Raw genomic sequence first — 19,599 nt, 5'->3', positions numbered from 1 at the left:
CACCTGGAGTGCTTCTGGGAGTACAGCCAGCACTTCTGCCACACTGGGGCGTGTCGGCGGGAGATTGCCGGGAAGCACCTGGAGCACATCCGGGTGTGGATAAAAGGGGCCGCCTCCCTTCATTCGAGGCTGGAGTTGGGTGGAAGTAGGACGAAGCAGGAGAAGCGAGAGTGGAGGCGGCCCGAAGAAAGGCAAATTGTGTGAGAGGCCTGGACTTTGGGGACTTATGGGGTTGCATGTGCACTGATTAACTCTGTATATAGACAATAATAATAAACGTGTGGTGGTGGAATTACAACATGTCTGCCTGTCTGTGCCCGGGTCCCGTTCAAAGTATAAAACTTCAGTTACCCACTGATTTAAAAGAGGAGAGTTAGGATTCTCCCAGTTTAGCAAAATAAGTCTGCATGCCAATAGTGTAGTGAAGGCACTCACAGTTTGTTTGTCCTTTTCCACATTAAGCCCATCTGTGAGCCCACCAAAAACAGCTGTAAATGGGTTAGGAGGGATTGTGACACGAAGGCTGTCTGAAAGGCACTTAGAAATTTTTCCGTTTCTGTTTTCTGATAGTAAGTGTAGGCTTTGTCAATGTGCAGTAGTCTTCAGCCATGCCACCTGCTGTTCAGAAGAGGTCATCTATCTGAAGCTAACTATGTTTGAGAAAGGCCACTACTTGGATGGGAGACCATCTAGGAAAAGCTTGCATTGCTGCTGGAAAAGGTGTTGGTGAGGCTAGCAGGGGGCGCTTACCATGTGGTCTCTGGATCCCAATTCCCCAGTGCAGTTATGGGTACAGTGTGTTGTAAAAATGGTGCTATCCTTCAGACCAAGGTCCCGATTATCTCTGGTCATTAAAGATGCCTGGGCATCCTTCGTAAAGAATAGGGGGTATCCCATTGTCCACGATGGCCTAGTCATTCTGCCACTCCCCCCCCCCCAATCATCCCCTGTCTCTATTGGCTATCTCTCTCTCACCACTTAAAAGACTCCTCGCACCCTGCTCATGACATGTTCCAACTGTTGCCATCAAGCAAAAAATATAGGAGCATCAAAACAAAGACTAATAGACTGAATAGCAGTTTCTACCCTGTTGCTATTAGGGCACTTAATGCCACCTAATAACTTCCAATGCAACTTGTTGATTACAGTGCAATAGAAGACATCTTGTGCAATAAGGTTTTGTGTCGAATATTTGTGTTCTACCTCATTTTGTATCTTATCCTTTCCTATTCCTTTGTAATTATATTTATTTACATTTTAGGGACTGCACCTAATTTCGTTGTATTTGTTACAATAACAATAAAGATATTCTGATTCACTTCCCTACCTAACAGCTAATGTGTGATGAGCATACTGGCACCAAAATGGCTGCCGTCACATCATGCAGGTGGATGTTGCACATTAGTGATGGTTGAAGTGGCCACTCCCTACTCACTATGTAAGTCTCTTTGAGTATTGATAAAAGTGCTATATAAACATAAAGAATTATTATTATTACATCCCCGTCTTCAGGAGCCCTTATTTAGGGGAATATTGGTGTATGGACACCCCAGTTAATGATCTACATAATTGTATGCTGCAGATCTGTGAATTTCCCCTTGGGATTAATAAAGTATCTATCTATCTATCTATCTATCTATCTATCTATCTATCTATCTATCTATCTATCTATCTATCTATCTATCTATCTATCTTCAGGACATTTGCTCTTGAATACATTCTAAGGATATTACTGTAGTAGTTGGAAGTTCTTCTCCTGTTTCTACTTCTATTACACTGGACCTTTCCATCGACCACTTGACACAGCACAGAGTGGAACTGTCATTTATATCATCGGCTTCCATCTGTTCAAAGAGACGGTGGATCTCCTGCCTCATCAACTCCCTGTTTGCCATCTTTAGCACCGCTGAGCGCACTCATGATGGGAACACCTGAAAAATACTTCTCTGTTTCACTTAATTATTCTTCATTGCCACTAGAATACAGAAATGTTTAGAAGTCAAAGGCTTCTTACCACAACCGTATAAGTCCAGGCTTTAACTGGGCCACTCAAGGACGGAGTGGTAATGTGTCTACTCAGGCTTTACCAAAAGGAGAAAATTTTTTTATGAAAAAAAAGAACAGCAGTTACGTCTCATGTGTAGTAGAAAAGAGGGCAAAATGACACTTTCACTAGCGTTTCAGTGCCACTTCAGCAGTGCAATGCTACATGTTGCTGGCTATTCCGGCTGCTTGGAGACATGGAGGCCTACGTGGCTCCACGTGCAGCTTGGTTCCTTGGCAGCAGTTTGTCGCCACCCACAGCTGAAGTAAACAAAAATAAAAAATAAGGTGTAAAGCGTAGAGTTTACCTCGTAATATAAAAGGGATCCCGTAGTTTTAGAAGGAGAGATACTAACTTACCTTGGATGTAGGTTTGAATGTGTTCGACGATCATTTAAAATCCTGTACAGCAGCTGCTGCTACCAAGCTGCGTGATCTGCATGTCGCGCTCTTCATCGATCATTTAAAAGCCTGTACAGCAGCTGCTGCTACCAAGCTGTGTGATCTGCATGTCACACTGCGTGTCGATCAGTTAAAAGCCTGTACAGCAGGTGCTGCTGCCGAGACGCGTGATCTGCATGTCGTGCTGCACGTTGATTATTTAAAACCCTGTACAGAATCTGGTGCTGCCGAGCTGCGTGATCTACCTGTCACGTTGTGCGTCTATCATTTAAAAGCCTGTACAGAATCTGCTGCTGCTGAGCTGCGCGATCCACATATTGCGTTGTGCGACGATCATTTAAAAGCCTGTACAGCAACTGCTGTTGCCGTGCTACGTAATCTGCATGTCGCAATGTGTGTCAATCATTTAAAGGCCTGTACAGAAACTGATGCTGCCATGCTGTATGATCAGCATGTCGCAGTGCACGATGATCATTTAAAAGCTGGTACAGAAGCTGCTGCTACCAAACTGCGTGATCTGCATGTCGCACTGTGCCTCGATCATTTAAAAGCCTGTAAAGCAACTGCTGTTGCCATGCTACGTCATCTGCATGTCGCACTGTGTGTCGATCAGTTGAAAGCCTTTACAGCAGGTGCTGCTGCCGAGACGCGTGATCTGCATGTCGCACTGCGTGTCGATCATTTAAAAGCCTGTACAGCAGGTGCTGCTGCCGAGACGCGTGATCTGCATGTCGTGCTGCACGTTGATTATTTAAAAGCCTGTACAGAATCTGGTGCTGCCGAGCTGCGTGATCTACATGTCACGTTGTACGTCGATCATTTAAAAGCCTGTACAGAATCTGCTGCTGCTGAGCTGCGCGATCTGCATGTCGCAATGTGTGTCAATCATTTAAAGGACTGTACAGAAACTGATGCTGCCATGCTGTATGATCTGCTTGTCACAGTGCACGATGATCATTTAAAAGCTGGTACAGAAGCTGCTGCTGCTACCAAGCTGCGTGATCTGCATGTCGCACTGTGCCTCGATCAGCCTGTACAGCAGCTGCTGTTGCTGTGCTGCGTGATCTGCATGTCGCGCTGCACGATGATCATTTAAAAGCCTGTACAGAAGCTGCTGCTACCAAGCTGCGTGAACTGCATGTTGCGGTGTGCGTTGATCTTTTAAAAGCCTGTACAGAATCTGCTGCTGCCGTGTTGCGTGATTTGCATATCGTGCTGCACGACGATCATTTAAAAGCCTGTACAGCAGCTGTCCTTTTGTCTCACTGCCTTGTCTCGTGAGACATTAAAGTGTCTCCGAGAAATTGTTTGTAAGTAGGGCGTCTATTTTTTTTTTCTTTTGGTACATTGCTTCTTTGTGTTTTGTGTGTCAGTTGCAGTGAGGACTGTGTAAACAAAGCCTGACTGATACTGTTTTATATGCACCTGTAAATAAAAGGCCACTTTTGTTGTTGCTTTATAATCTTTTTGAATCTGCACTTTACTGTCTAGCATTTCTCCATTTCTGCTCCAGATTGGTCACGAACTGCAAGACACCCAGTGAAGGTCTGCTGCCATCTTCCCCACTACACGGGCTGTCACAGAGAGTCAGAAACTTGTCCTAAAGTCACTTGATGTTATCTTGGCTGTATGCTGAAAACTGAACCATTGTCCCAGTCTGAGGTGGTGTGAACTCTGGAGCAAGTTTTCTTCAGGGATACTTAGCTACATTCATACTTGCCTCAGTTCTGATTGGCCTCCCTGTCCCTTCATTCTTATATCATGATTGCTGCCTCACCATAAGGAAGGTATTAGGAAAATGATGAGCAGTGCCTGTTCTTTACCAGATATACTGCTTGACATTCTGCTCAAAGACTTCATTTTTTTTCATCATACCAGCAAATCTTTTTCTTCTCAATGTTCTTTAAGTGCCATTTTATAAATTCCAAGAGGGCTGTTGTATGCCTTTTACTCAGGAATATCTTCCATCTAGCCATTCCACCATTAACAACTACCTGATACTGTCATACTCTTCCTTCCAACAGGTTCCCATCTCTGCAGAGTGACTACTGGGTTGTTAGTCACCTCTCTGACCAAGACTCTTCTTGGCCAGTGACTCAGCTTGGCCGGAAAGCAAACTCTAGGAAAAGTCCTGATGGTTTCAAACTTCTTCTTTACAAATGTTTATATCCCCTTGCCCTGATCAGTACCTCACCACTATCGGATCGCCTGAGCTCTACAGAGAGTTCCTTGGACTTGATGGCTTGGTTTTGGTCCTGACGTGCAGTGTGAATTGTAGGCCCTTATATGTACACACAGGTACACAGGTGTCTTTCTGAATGATATCCAATCAGTTCAATTTGCCACAGGTGGACTCCAGTCAATTGCTACATACATCTTAAGGAGAATTAAAGCAAACAGGACACACAGTCTGTGATACCACAGAAAAGGGTCTGAACACTTGAATGCTTTTGATTATTAATACATTTACAAACCATTCTGAAAACACGTTTTCACTTGAGTGTAGCTTGATGGGCAAAAAGAGCAATTTTATCAAATTTATAATTAAATGTACACAATAAAGTGTGCAGAAAGTATAGGAGTCTGAATGCTTTCTGAATCCATTGCATATACATCTACATTGAGATCTTTTGTCACTGGTGTTAATATCTTCAGTACTATATCGATTTTACACTTCATATGTATGTGTTTGAACTTTAAGCTCCAAAATAAATTATAAATACTGTTTCTTTCCAAGTGCCCTCATGTTCAACCAATATATTCAACAAATTTCCGTGTGAGACCTTTCAATTTTGACACCACTTCATTGCTGCATTTGACGATGTTGTGTGGCACCCAAATAGAAGGAGTCGCTGTAAACAGCAAATAAACAAAGCATTTAGCAGTGGTGCCACATAGTTGTTTCTTTAGCTGGTGGACCAGCAGGACATTGCATTAATGCTGGGGCTTTTTTTCCCCGTGGCTTGTTTTTAACTTCTGGTTTTCTGTTGCTTTTGTTAGTTTTGCTTTGTACCCCATTCCCCCACCCCCACCATAGTCTATGGTCGAGGAGCGAAAGCTTTCGATTTGTCTACAATTTCGATCTCTGGTTTTCGAAGGATCTCGATGTTTTAGGGACCCCTGATACCGAAAACATTGATATTTCAATGATGTGTGTGTGTGTGTGTCACACTTTCTTGAGGATAGTCTAGAGGTAAAACAGCTTGATGGACAAATACCAAACTTGAAATTTAAATGTGTTATGAGATAACAATGTGCTGATTAGTTTTTAAGCCAAATCGTACAAGAAAATGTGACACTCTAGAGGAACCATCAAATACCATAATTTTGCAAATTTTTCTCATCAATTGCTATCGTAATGACCCATTTTATGATCAGAAAGCTCATTATCAGAGTAGTAAATAATTACCGAAATGTTACAGAATAGTTTGGCTAACTTGGTTACTAGGGAGCAAAGCCTACTGACACTCACGTCTGAATTTTTAAATTATTATTTCTCAAGGTTTTGTTTGTCTGTGATTTAGTAATTGCGTTCTGTTACCTTAAGTGTGCTGGCATTTCGTTTACTTTGTGGGTGGAGCCTCTGGAGGCGGGGCCACCCTGATTTCACAACTACTATTTACTGAACTAGTGAGAGCGTATCATCGAAGTGTGAAGGAGCTGATTGTAACTATTGTTTTTTGTGTGGATTTTCTGTTTTTTTTCCTGTCATTCTCTGCTCTGTCTTTGTATTTTTGATATCAGATTGTATATTGGTCACTTTGGATTACTTTTCAGGCAACTCCTTTTAGCCTTTTTGAACATTTTTGTTATAATTTCTTGATAACAATACTTTGAGTTGTTTCTTGAAGTGAGAGTTTTATAATTATCTCCATCTTCTTATGAATTTGGGATTTTGTTTGCATTTCATACTTTTATAGACAGGACCCTTTTTGGGCCTGTGTAGGTCAAAGCCAATAGGTAGTAGATGGATTGAAGTGAGCCACTGCTGGGCTGACTTGTGAAAGTCCATTTTTGATTTTTGAGATATTGTTGTTTTTTTTTTTTATTTTATTATTATTATCTATAATAATAAAAGGCAAAGCCCTCACTGACTGACTGACTGACTCACTGACTGACTGACCCATCACTAATTCTCCAACTTCCCGTGTAGGTGGAAGGCTGAAATTTGGCAGGCCCATTCCTTACAGCTTACTTACAACAATTAAGCAGGTTTCATTTCGAAATTCTATGCGTAATGGTCATAACGGTCAACAATGTCCGCCTTGTTGAACTTTCTTATTTATGGCCCCATCTTCTCGAAATTTGGTAGGTGGCTTCCCTGCAGTAACCAAACCCAATATAAGTACTTATTTCGGTGATATGATGCCACTGCCGGCCGCCATATTGAACTTTTCAACAGTCTTTGTTACTTATGGACCCATCTTCAAGAAATTTGGTACACAGGTTCCCAACGCTAACTGAATCCTACTTACGTACATATATACGTCCATAGGCTGCAGCTCGTTCAACATGTGAGGCGGCGTTGGGTCCCCCATCCCAACGCCTCCCACGTTGTTGGCTACCTGCCTATATAAGGCCGTCCGTCGCTCCAGTCTCTACATTGCCTTCCTTGCTTCGCCACGGGATTCACATCTCCCTTCTGATAACTACAGCCTTTTTATTTAATCCACGGCTTCTCCACTGTTTTATTGTTTGTTTATTACAATTATAGTTATTATATAGGTATTTTACACTTACTTTACATTGTTCAGGTACCCATTTCCTTTATCATTCCAACCCCCAATACCATGTCTATCGAGATGATCACTATCGATCAAAGAACCGTCACTTACCGAGCGGTTTCCATGCCCGGAGATACCACCTACCTTTTCCATTCTCTTTGTTACATATTGCACGGCCATATCAGGCTCACTCTTGATATCCGGAGGAACATTGTGTCTTATGTATTGAATGAATGGGACAGGTTCAAGGTGTGGACTGATGACGGTACAGGAGATAATTATACTACACAGGAGCACTATAAGAATGAAATGCTTAAGCCCTTCACCTATGGTTCTGCATGTGAGTTGATGGCTGCCGCTGAATTGTTCGGTTGTCGCTTTCAGTTGTACCAAAATGGCCAAATATTTTACACCTTTCGACAACTGCCAATGCCTCTTAAACATCTTAGATTGACAGGTGACGATTTCAGTAGTGGACACTTTGATGTTTATGACTGTTTAAACTCTCAAAAGCTGGATGTGATTTTATCGCTGAAACCGGTTCTGTGCTTACAATGCTTGACAGATGCCGAATGGCTCTTCAACACAACAAATCCTGCAAATACTGTCATAATTGAAACAAACCATTAAACTCAAACCGATTATGACAGCAGCAATCCAAGCTGTGAGATTTGAAACAAGATTACTGTTCACATGGCCAACTGTACGTTGCATGCTCAAGAGTAAGCTCAGCGCACAGCTTGGTCATATTACAACCAGAGGGCCGAACTGACAACGTGGTATACAAAGAGATCCTTAACAAATAATTATTGGCATATTTTCCCTCAGTTTAAAAAGGTTAAATTTTCTTCTTAATAAAAATTTTAATGCAGTACTTCGCTGCTGCGAAGCACGGGTATTTTGCTAGTCATTCACTATGTTTGAGACTTTAGTTCAAAAGCAAAGAGGGGCAAGGGGAGTCGCTCGACAGGTTTTGTGAATCTTCAGAAGATACTTAACTTGTTTTAAAAATAATTTCCATGTAGAATTGTTCTTTCTTTATTTTTTAATATTTCAGAAAGACATTCAACCTCCTGTTGTAATTTCTGCCACAAATTACCAAAACATGAGGCCTTGCTTCCCAAATCTAGACCTAGGTTTTGGAATAATCTAGATTGAAAGGCAATTCATCCTCATAAAGCTTGCCAGTCCTATCCTCTTAATTGTTCTAAAAAAACCATCAAGTCTATTTTTGAATGTCCATTAATGTCTGTCTATCACACTCCTTGGTCTCTTATTCCAAGTGTCTTTGATTCTCTGTGTAAAGAAAAACTTCCTAATGTTTGTGCGAAAATTACCTTTAACAAGTTTCCAAATGTCCCTGTGTTCTCGATGAACTCATTTTAAAGTCACAGTCCTGTACCACTGGACTAATTCTCTTCATAATTTTAAACATTTCAATTAGGTCTCCTCTTAATCTTCTTTTGCTTAAACTGAAAAGGTTCAGCTCTTTTATTCTTTCCTCATAATTCATATGGACGCGTAGTGCTCGAAATGGCATTTTCCAACATGCTAAGAGAAAGAAAAACTGTGAAACCCTGGCTCTTTACAAAAACTGAAGATGTATTACATTATATTTACAAATATCGAATAGAGCAACAAGGATGTTCCTACGTAGGCAACCCAGATCAAACAATGCTAGTATGAATACCAAACTTAGAAATCACAAAATCTAAGTAAAGAATCAAAATACTAGGAAATGCATAAAAGTGCTCAAAAGAAGGTTCTCCAGCAACACCCAATACTGATCTAAAGCTCCTGACACACTACTTGAGAAAAACAGGCAGAGGATGGTCCTACAGCAAAAATGTCATAGTTTGCCAGTCCCTGACACTCCACATAAATGTGACAGGGCACATAACCAAATGCATTAATACAACTGGGAACATAATGCATGCATAATAAACAACTTTCTAACAAAAAACAATATTCAAAATTCAAACACCAAACTCATACTGTCGTCCGAACCTGAAACAGACATGTTCCTCAAGGTGGTTGTCAGAAGGGGTGGGGTTACCTAAAGTAGTATTGCGCGGTATACCAATGCAGGAATAATCCCGAAAACCCAAATTATAAAACCATACAATACAGACATTTCAGGATTATTGATGCCGGAAGTACACATCAGCTTTCCTTTCACATCCACCGCCACCCTCCCCACTTTCCTCGACACTTGATGTGCACTTCAACGCAATTGGGACTTCAAGGGGACCCCTTAACCCCCCATTGCTTTGTCACCTTTGGGGATCTCATGGGTGCCAATTGCTTTGATGCAATTAGAAGTTCAAGGGGAAAATTTTGCTTTGATGTGTATTGACTTCACCAAGATCCCCAATTGCTTCAACATCATCAGGACTTCATGAGGGACTATTGCTTCGATGAGATTGGGATTTAACAACTTCAAGAGGGAAGTAAGGGATTAAGCCCTGGTGAATCCATAAGTATGACTCATTGGATTAAGACCAAGAACTTCACCTGTGCCCTTTTAAGCACATGTATGATTGCTCCTTTCTTTCAACAGATTTCTTTATTACAGGCCCACTTCATCAGATAAACACACTCCAGGCTCAATGGATGTATTTCTCACACCAGCCTATATCTTTTTTTAGATTATCCTAGTGCAACAAACTGACATCATATGACAGGATTGAGCTGTAAATGATATGGCGGTTGGTCAATCACCTGATGGACACTCTCGCTCAATCTGACTGCAAGAAAATGTAAAAAAAAAATGGAACGCACCCAAATCGGAGCCAAACCCAAGTGCCCGCATATTGCTCAGCAGGCAGTGTGGGGCAGTGCTTAAGGTTCTGGACTGAGGTTGTGGGTTCAAATCCCGCCACTGACACAGTGTGACCCTGAGCAGGTCACTTCACCCGCCTATGCTGGAAAAAGAAAAGAAATGGAACCAGGTGTATCTGAAATGTTGTAGTTTGCTTTGAATAAAGGCGTCAGCCAAATAAAGAAATGTAAGCATTATTAAATTGATAATGGTATTGGAATTGGTATTGGAATGGCTTGCTCTGACATGTTGGCGGTGCGATTGGACACAGCGGCCCCTCTCTCACTGAATTTGCGTCTTAGTGAATGTTTGTGTTCGTTATGTTTGTGCGAGTGTTTGAGTGAGTTCAAGCATAGTCAACTGACAACACTGATTACAAGATATCGTCGCCACTGCCTTTTAAGATACAAAGCCAAACCTCATATCTTGGACCAGAGAGTTACAGAGACACTTCAGGGCCTGGGACTTCTCCGCCGGACTATTACATCACCAGACTCGCCTACTGTATCTTACCCAGTGAGGAAGAGCCGGAAGCGGTGAGAGAGAAAATGGAAGTGAGACAAGCGTGGAGGCTTCCGGCCTAGGCTAGCCCGCTAGACCATACAGACCTGCGATACCATCTCTCGTTCTGGCCAATGTACGTTCGCTAGATAATAAAATAGATCACATTCAGCTACTAGGTCTGTGTGGCATGACGTGAGGAACTGCTGTGTTTTTATTTTTATGGAATCTTGGCTTAATGACAACATCCCGGACTCTGCTATCCAGCTAGCTGGACTAACATGCTATCACGGCCGACCGAGTCTTTATGGAAGCAGGTAAGACTCGCGGCAGGGAAGTGTGTGTTTACATTAGCAACGCTTGGTGTAGAAATACTATCGTTGTGCATAGACACTGTTTTCTGGCGGAGTTTATTATTATTAAATGCCGACTCTTCTACTTACCGAGGGAGTATGCATCGATTCTGCTTGTCGCTGTATACATCCCTCCAACCGCTAACACCAGTGATAGGAGCAAGGCGCTTAATGAACTCTCAGGCTATTAGTGAACAACAAACAGCGCACCCGGATGGATTCCTCATCACAGCCAGAGACTTCAACCACGGAGATTTAGTGCCGAAATTACACCAACATGTGGACTTTCCTACAAGAGGAGACAACTCACTGGATTTGGTGTACACAACCTGCAAGGGAGCCTACAAGGCCAACAAACACTTAGGTCCCTTTGATCACATGTTGAGACCTGCATACTGAACCAGAGTCAGGACCATCAGACCAACACAAAAGCAGATACGTGTGTGGCCAGAGGGCAACTCCAGTGCTCCGAGGGACTGCTTTAGCACTACAGACTCGGACATTTATTTTCAAACAAGCAGCCACTTACAATGACCACACAGACATTGAGGAGTACACTGAGGTGCTTACAGCATACATTGCAAAATATACTGATGATGTCACCCATTACAAAAATATCGCTGTTCATGCTAACCAGAAGCCATGGCTGACAGGAGAGGTCCACAGGCTTTTGAGGGTCCGTGATGCAGCCTTTAGGGCCAATGACACTGCAGGACTAGCAACCTGTCCCGTGGCATTATGGAAGCAAAAAAGCAGTGCAGCAAGAAAATATCTGGACACTTTAGCAACATCAGAGATGCACAGTCTCTCTGATGTGGCATCCAAACCTTCACTAACTGCAACCCTCCACCACAGACTTGTGAAGGTGACATCACATTGCTCAACTGCCAAAATGACTTCTTTGGATGATTCGAGACAAAAAAAAAAGAGAACACTGGCACAGAAAACCATTCCCCCCCTGGGTGAGCAGGTCATATGTCTGGCTCCTGCCAGCATGAAGACAACCCTTTCTAGGATCAATCCACTGAAGGCAGCCGGACCAGACAGCATACTTGGTCGTGGTTTGAAGGATTGTGCTGAGGAGCTCAAGGATGTCCTTGCTGACATCTTTAACATCTCCCTGGACCAAACTATTGTTCCTACAAGTCACACCCATAACTCCTGTCCCTAAGAACCTCTTCCCATCTATCTATAATGACTATTGGCCCATAGCACTGACTTCCACCATCATGAAATGTTTTGAGCGGCTGGTTATTCATAGCATTAAGTCCATTCTTTCCCCCTCCCATGACCCGTTTCAGTTTGCATACAGGTCAAACTGGTCCATAGAGGATGCTACATTTTGCTGCTCTCCATCCAGCCCTCACCCACCTGGACTTGAATAACTCCTATGTGAGAATGTTGTTCTTAGATTTGAGTTAGATCCAGTGGAGCGAGACTATGACTTTAAAATGAGTTCATTTAGAACACAGGGGCACAGTTGGAAACTTGTTAAGGGCAAATTTCACTCAAACATTAGGAGGTTTTTCTTTTCTCAGTGAACCATAGACACTTGGAATAAGCTACCAAGTAGTGTGGTGGACGATAGGACTTTAGGGGCTTTCAAAACTCGATATGATGTTATTTTAGAAGAATTACAGTATGTGGATAGGACTGGCGAGGTTTGTTGGGCTGAATGGCCTGTTCTCATCCAGATTGTTCTAACGTAAGATGTAGGGATGGATTCAGCATACCCTCATAAAAAAAGGAACATCTCTGTGACAATGTGAAGCTCTACTACAGTGTCTTAAACATTTCCATTTCTGTTTTCTTTCAGCCCTAATGTTTGCAGTGGTAGATGTTGCTCAGGATGGAGTGTGGCTCCCAAAACGAAAAAGTGCACAAAACGTGAGTGGGCTTCTCTTACCTTTACATTATTGGCTTTGATTCTTGAGTAAAACCAGTGCCTGATGGGAACCTGAGACCTTTTTATCTTGGGATACAGTTGGGCAACAGGAGTCCTCACAAGATCTAGTGATGTGCAATCATTGTAGTTTTAAATTTCTTTTAATTGCTTGCTCTCTTACACTTCTGATAATTATGTTTTTAATGATTTTGTTAACGTATGGTTGTACAGAATGCAGTGGATTCAGAAAGTATTCCGAAGCCCTCACTTTAATGTGTTGAAGATTCAATTGGAAATGGATAAATGTGCCACTTTTGCTCATCAATCTACACTTAATAACCCATAATAACAAAGTGAAAATGTTTTCAAAAAAGTTTTCAAATAATAAAAGAAATCAAAAACTGAAATCTGTCATTCCTTAAGTATTCAGACCCCTAATTCAGTTACTTTATAGAAGCCCCTTTGGCAGCAGTCACAGCTTCGAGTCTTCTTGTGCAAGTCTCTCCAAGTTTTACACACCTGGATTTTGGGCTGTTTATGCCATTCTTCCTGTCAGATCCTCTCAAGTCAAGCTTTGCTGGTTTAGAAGGGAAGTGTCAGCAAGCTACCATTGGCTAGAGCAGACGTTCTATGGGTTTTATGTCTTTGTCAACTTAAGACAGTCACAGACTTGACCCAAAACCACTCCAGCATTGTCCTGTCTGCTTGCCTCATTGTCATGGTGAAAGGTGAACCATCACCCGAGAATGAGGTCACCTCTGGAACAGGTTTTCTTCCAAGACCCCACTGTATTTGGCTGCATTCATCCTTTGTTCATTTCTGACCAGTCTCTCTGTCTCTGGTGCTGAGATGATGCTACCACCACCCCCATGCTTCACCAAAGAGATGGCATTATACAAGTGATGAAGAATGCCTTATCTTCACCAGACGTAATGCTTGGAGTTCTGCCCAAAGAGTTTAAACTTTGTCTCATTAGAATGAAGAATCCTTTTCCTCAGGTTGTCTTGAGTCCTTTACATGCTGTTTGGCAAACCACAAGCTGGCTGTCATATGTGTCTGATTTCTGGAGTGTGGCTGTGATCTCAGAAGAGCACTCCCTAAGCTCTCTTAGAGTGACCACTGGGTTCTGGATGACCTCCTCAATCAGCACCCCTCTTGCCTAGCGTGCTGTCAGTTTAACCAAAAGATGTCTTGGCGGTTCCAAACCTCTTCCAGTTTCACAATTACTAAAGTCACTTTGCTCCTGGGAAGTCTCCGAGCTTTAGAAATGGCTTTATCTCCTTACTTTGATCTCTGCTTCACCACACTGTGGTTGTGGAGGTCTGCAGAGAGTTCCATGGACTTCATGGCCTGGCAGAGTGAATTGTGGGACTTTATACACACAGGTGTGAGTTTTTGTAAATGATTTCCAATCAGTTCAGTTTTTCACAGATGGACTCCAGTCAAGTCCTAGAAATTTGGACTGCTTCATCTTCAAATATGGCATTACTTTTGTAGGGGGTGTGAACATAAACCAACATTTGGGTGGAGGGCAAAGGAACGGTTGCGCTAGAGACTATGCCAGAGGTGACTAGGCTAACAAGGGGTATTTGATTTCTAGTTACTAAGAAATTGAATTTCTGGTAATAGGAAAATTATCATCACTGAGCTCTCAGCCCACTAATGTCTTCTACAAAGCCATTTTGTTCAAATAAATTTCCAAATCTGACCGCACATCTCCAGCCTGTCTTATATTTGCTCACTAGTTGAGATTCTCCAGCTTTGTATACTTTATTAGTGTCATCATATTTCACTTCAGGCCTCTTCATCACCATGTTCATCCATTAGTAAATCTGTTTAATCCAGCTCAGGGTCATGGAGGCCAGAACTTATACTGTGTGGGAAATAATCAAGCCTGGAAACACAAAGAGGTTTGGGGCAGCTTCACTTATGCTTGAGAATTGGCTGCAAATTCGAAAAAGGTTGATAAAAAAATGGTCTTTACAGAAAAGAGTCCAAAACGGAGCTGCACAGGTCAGTAAACATGGTGGATATATAGTTGAACAGCAGGAAGAAGATGGATCTTGAGACCAGAACTGGAAATTAGGTCATCTGGGGCGGAGCCGGAAGTGTCAGCCAGGTGGAATTTCCCACATTTGATCTACAAAGGAGATAAGAGAAAGAATTAATGCACTCTGCCACCCCCTGGTCTGACTGAGAATGACCTTCTTTTAAGTCCTTCAGCTGCCTCCCATGTGCACACGTGTGACACCTGACAGAATTAGATGCAAGGCAGGAATCAATAGCATCCTTATCATCATCATTATTATAACATGACATTCATGAACTCATTTAATTCAATTCAGGTTTGCTGTCAGAGGGTGGAAGGCTGGTGGGACACAGGAGATGCAGTGTTGTCACTAGGGTTGGTATCACCCAGTGTGGTAAGAAATGACTGATTAAGACCCCCACAGGCCCTGGGTGACTTGATTTACAGAGCTCAAGTAACAGAGCTGCACATACTTTAAACAATGCAGCGCACGGACACCCGGCTGTTTCATGCACTGCGGTAATTCCCACCATTAAAGGAATTTGCCACCCAGCAATTATTTATTTTCTTTAACGTTACATACCACATGTAGTTTGTAGCAGTAGCCGAGAAAAACGTTAACCTCTGGTTTTCGTGGGTTTTGACTCCAGTCAAGTTCTAGACACACCTCAAGGAGAATTAAAGGAAACAGAATGAACCTGAGCATAATGTGAAGTGCCACGGCAGAGGGTCTGAACACTTCTATGACTGAGAGATTTCAGTTGTTAATTATAAGAAATTGCACACACTTTAGGTACTGCAAAAAATAAATGTATTACTCATGTAACAAGACGTTAACAAAGGCTACTTTTGTACTTCATAACATTTATAAGTAATCAGTAGGCTGGTTGTTCATGTCTGTGCAGTGCGGCATACTGACATGATGGTCAAATGACTTGGATTCACAGGTCTTACATTAAATATGTAATATCAAGAGAAAGCCACCTCAGAGCACTCAAAGTGACGTATTGCTAGTAGGTCACATTGCAGAGACGAATAAACACTTCATTGATGCTTTGTAAATGTTAGGAAGACCCAACGATCTGTTTATTAAGGTCTTGTTACACAATAGTAAACTAATAGATGCATTTTTGCAGTACCTAAACTAAATTGTTACCCAAACGTTTCTTAAAACATGTCTCCACTTTATCGTTATGGGTTCTTAAGTGAAGATTGATGGTCAAAAATGCCAGTTTCTCGATTCAAATTAAATTCACCGCATAACAGAGTGTGTAGAATGTCACGTGGTCTGAATACTTTCTGAATCCACAGTAGGTGTTCTTATCAAAGGGACATTTTGAAGAAAAAAGTGGACAACCAAAGCCATACTTGGTAGAAGCACAATGAGGTGGAAGACTTTCTCCATAAATTTGGCGTATATCCATTGCATGGATACCCGGCTGTTTCATGCACTGCAGTAATTCCCACTATTAAAGGATTTTGCCACCCCAAAATTTTTTTTTTCTTTAACATTTAATACCACATGTAGTTTGTAGTGGTGACCGAGAAAAATGTTAACCTCAGGTTTTCGTGGACTCAGGTTTTGACTCCATTCACGTTCTAGACACACCTCAAGGAGAATTAAAGGAAACAGAATGAACCTGAGCACAATGTGGAGTGCCACGGCAGAGGGTCTGAACACTTCTATGACTGAGAGATTTAAGTTGTTAATTATAAGAAATTGCACACACTTTAGGTACTGCATGTAACAAGACGTTAACAAAGGCTACTTTTGGACTTTATAACATTTATAAGTAATCAGTAGGCCGGTTCTTCATGTCTGTTGTGAACGATAGGGGGCGCTCTCGCTCCCTTGAACCCCTGTCCACGACTCCAGACACCAGGTAAAAGTCCTCAAGTTGACTTTATTTTCTTGCCACAGTGCACAAAGCACACTCTCCTCCACAATACTCATAAAACTCACAATAATAAACAAATAAACCAATCCTCCACTCCCAGACGCGTTGCCCTCCTACCACCCAGCTCAGCTCCTTGTCTGGGAGTTCCCATAGTCCTTTTATACCTCCTGACCCGAAGTGTTTCTGCCCAATAGTCCACAAGTCCTTTTCCCTTCCGGGTCAGGGTAAATAGTTACTTTCTTCAACCCGGAAGTCCGTCGCTCTTCCTGTGACGAACCTCCGGGTCACAGGGCACGAAAAAGCCCTCGGTCCTCCCTGCAGCTCCCTCCTGTGGCCCCCAGCAGGGCTTTGCATAAAACTCCAATGTCCATGATGCCCTGCTGGTCTTCTGGGGACCTCCACGCTGCAAGGAGGGCTCCACCTGGCGGCTTGGGGGTATTGGCCGGGATAAATGGCCGGCCATCCATTACACTGTGTAGTATGACATGACGATCAAAGGATCCACAAGTCTTACACTAAATATGTAATATCAAGAGAAATGTGTCTCAGTTAAGCCACCTCGGAGCATTCAAAGTGACGTTCTGCTAGTGGGTCACAGTGCAGAGACGACTGAACACTTCATTGATGCTTTGTAAATGTTAGGAAGACCCAAAGATCTGTTTATTAAGGTCTTTTTACATAATAGTAAACTAATAGATGCATTTTTGCAGTACCTAAACTAAAGTGTTACCCAAACATTTCTCAAAACGTGTTTCCACTTTATCGTTTTGTGTTCTTGAGTGAAGATTGATGGTCAAAAATGGCAACCATCTCTTTCAACCTTCACAAACATATGCAGTTTTTAATATCTGGAAAAAATTTGGAATTAACTTGCTTAGAGATCTTTATATAGACAACGTCTTTGCTTCCTATGAACAATTACATTCCAAATTTAACATTCCAGCTACACATTTCTTTCACTATCTTCAAATCAGGAACTTTGTTAAACAGAACCTTCCAGATTTTCCTCATCTTGCACCCTCATCCATGCTGGAAAAAATATTGCTCAATCTCAAGGACTTAGACTCCATCTCTACAATATATAAAATCATTTTACAATCCCTCCCTTTCAAAGATCCAAGAGGACACTGGGAAAAAGATCTCTCAATTAATATATCAGAAGAGGAGTGGAAAGTAGCAATGCAGAGAATTCACTCAAGCTCCATATGCGCAAAGCATACAATTATACAACTCAAAATTATATATCGAGCACATCTGTCTCGACTAAAACTCTCCAAAATGTATCCAGGACATGATCCAACCTGTGAACGCTGCAAATTAGTTCCAGCCTCACTGGGTCACATGTTCTGGGCCTGCACCAAATTAACATTATTCTGGACAAAAATTTTTAATTACCTCTCAGACAGCCTTGGACTCACAATCCCTCCTAACCCATTAACAGCTGTGTTTGGGGTTCTTCCAGAGGGCTTAAAGTGGACAAACAAATTGTGATTGCATTCACTACACTCTTGGCACGCAGACTTATTCTGATAAACTGGAAGAACCCAAACTCTCCTCTTTTAAGTCAGTGGGAAACTGATGTGTTATATTATTTGAAACTGGAAAAAATCAAATACTCAGTTAGAGGATCCATACAGACGTTTTTCAAAACATGGCAGGATCTAATCAGTAATATTTTAAAATAAGTTCATGAAGCATAGAGAATTTATTAATTTAGGTATGTTTAAAAGCTGTAAAATTTTTATGCCGTTTGGCTTGCTCTCTCTCTCAAGGGTGGGGATCGATCTGTTCTTAACTCTATTTTTCTTTTTGTAAAAACTTGATTGCTTTGTATGGAGTGTAATAAAATTAATAAAAATAAATAAAAAAAAATGGCAATTTCTCTTTTTAAATGAAATTCGAAGCACAACAGAGTGTGTAGAAAGTGACGGGGTCTGATTCCACGGTAGGTGTTCTTATCAAAGGGACATTTGAAGAAAAAAGTGGACATCCAAAGCCATACTTAGCAGAAGCACAATGAGGTGGAAGACTTTCTCCCTAAATTTGTCTTTTATCCAGCTTGATTATAGTAGCTTGTGTACATTGGGATTCTTTAGAACAACTTAAATAGTAGAATACCCTAATGACGGAAAGAGATGTTGTCAATTGACATATAAGGTCAGAGGCAGTGTGATTGAAGCAAAAGATGCAAAAAGGCCGGTGGAATGATTTTAGGTATATATGAAACAGTTGGCAAAATCCTGTGAATTAATTTGTATGTTGAAATCCAACAAAAATGTCTCTTCAGGTCTAGAGTGGCTAAGAGTGAGATGGTCATGCCTCACGGAGAGTAATGCTGACACCGTTTTGGTAGGTGGCAGCTCCAAATATTTAAAAAAGTAAATCAATAGCGATGCTATCATTATTGGATGTAAAGCCCCATCTAGTGGCCGACTATCAAACTTAACTATATAAGGCATCTAACTTTTTATTTTTTGATCCAATTACATATATAAACACAAGACCTGTGTGTGTTTGTATGGAGCTGTCTGCTTTGCTCATGCTCAACCACAGCCACTAGATGGCGCAAGCGTGCACTTTTACATTTTTTCTGTGCTTGCACGGACCTCAGTTCTCACTATGAAAGATGTGTGTGTGTATGAATGAAGCAGTCTGCTCTGCTCACACTTAACTATAGCTACAGGTGATGGTGTGAATTCTACAAAAGATGTAGAAACATTTACAAGTGTGACTTGCACTTGGTGGGATGGCACATGCATGCACTTTTAAATTGTTTTGTCTTTTGCATGCTTCTCACTTCTCATTCAACTCAAGCAGACAAACTCAGCTTTGTGGGACATGCATGTTGTACGTTCACACAACGAGATACCATACGTTTGCATGAGAAAGCTTCCAGACTGTCCCACTTAATTTGTGCCACTGCTGCACTCGATTACACGTCCA

General features: G+C 41.8%; 1 protein-coding gene across 1 annotated transcript in view; it reads left to right on the top strand.

Annotated features, from left to right (window-relative positions):
* Positions 1-19,599, top strand: part of LOC120538740 (latent-transforming growth factor beta-binding protein 1-like) — a 616,227-nt gene that overhangs the window by 125,906 nt on the left and 470,722 nt on the right. The window contains exon 2 of the mRNA XM_039768171.1: positions 12,661-12,731. Coding sequence (XP_039624105.1) covers positions 12,661-12,731 — 71 coding nt within the window. The remainder of the gene's footprint in view (positions 1-12,660; positions 12,732-19,599) is intronic.

Source organism: Polypterus senegalus, chromosome 11, assembly GCF_016835505.1.
Source record: "Polypterus senegalus isolate Bchr_013 chromosome 11, ASM1683550v1, whole genome shotgun sequence".
Classification (NCBI taxonomy): domain Eukaryota; kingdom Metazoa; phylum Chordata; class Cladistia; order Polypteriformes; family Polypteridae; genus Polypterus; species Polypterus senegalus.
The sequence above is the reverse complement of the archived record's forward strand: the minus strand, read 5'-3'. Positions and strand labels throughout refer to the sequence as shown.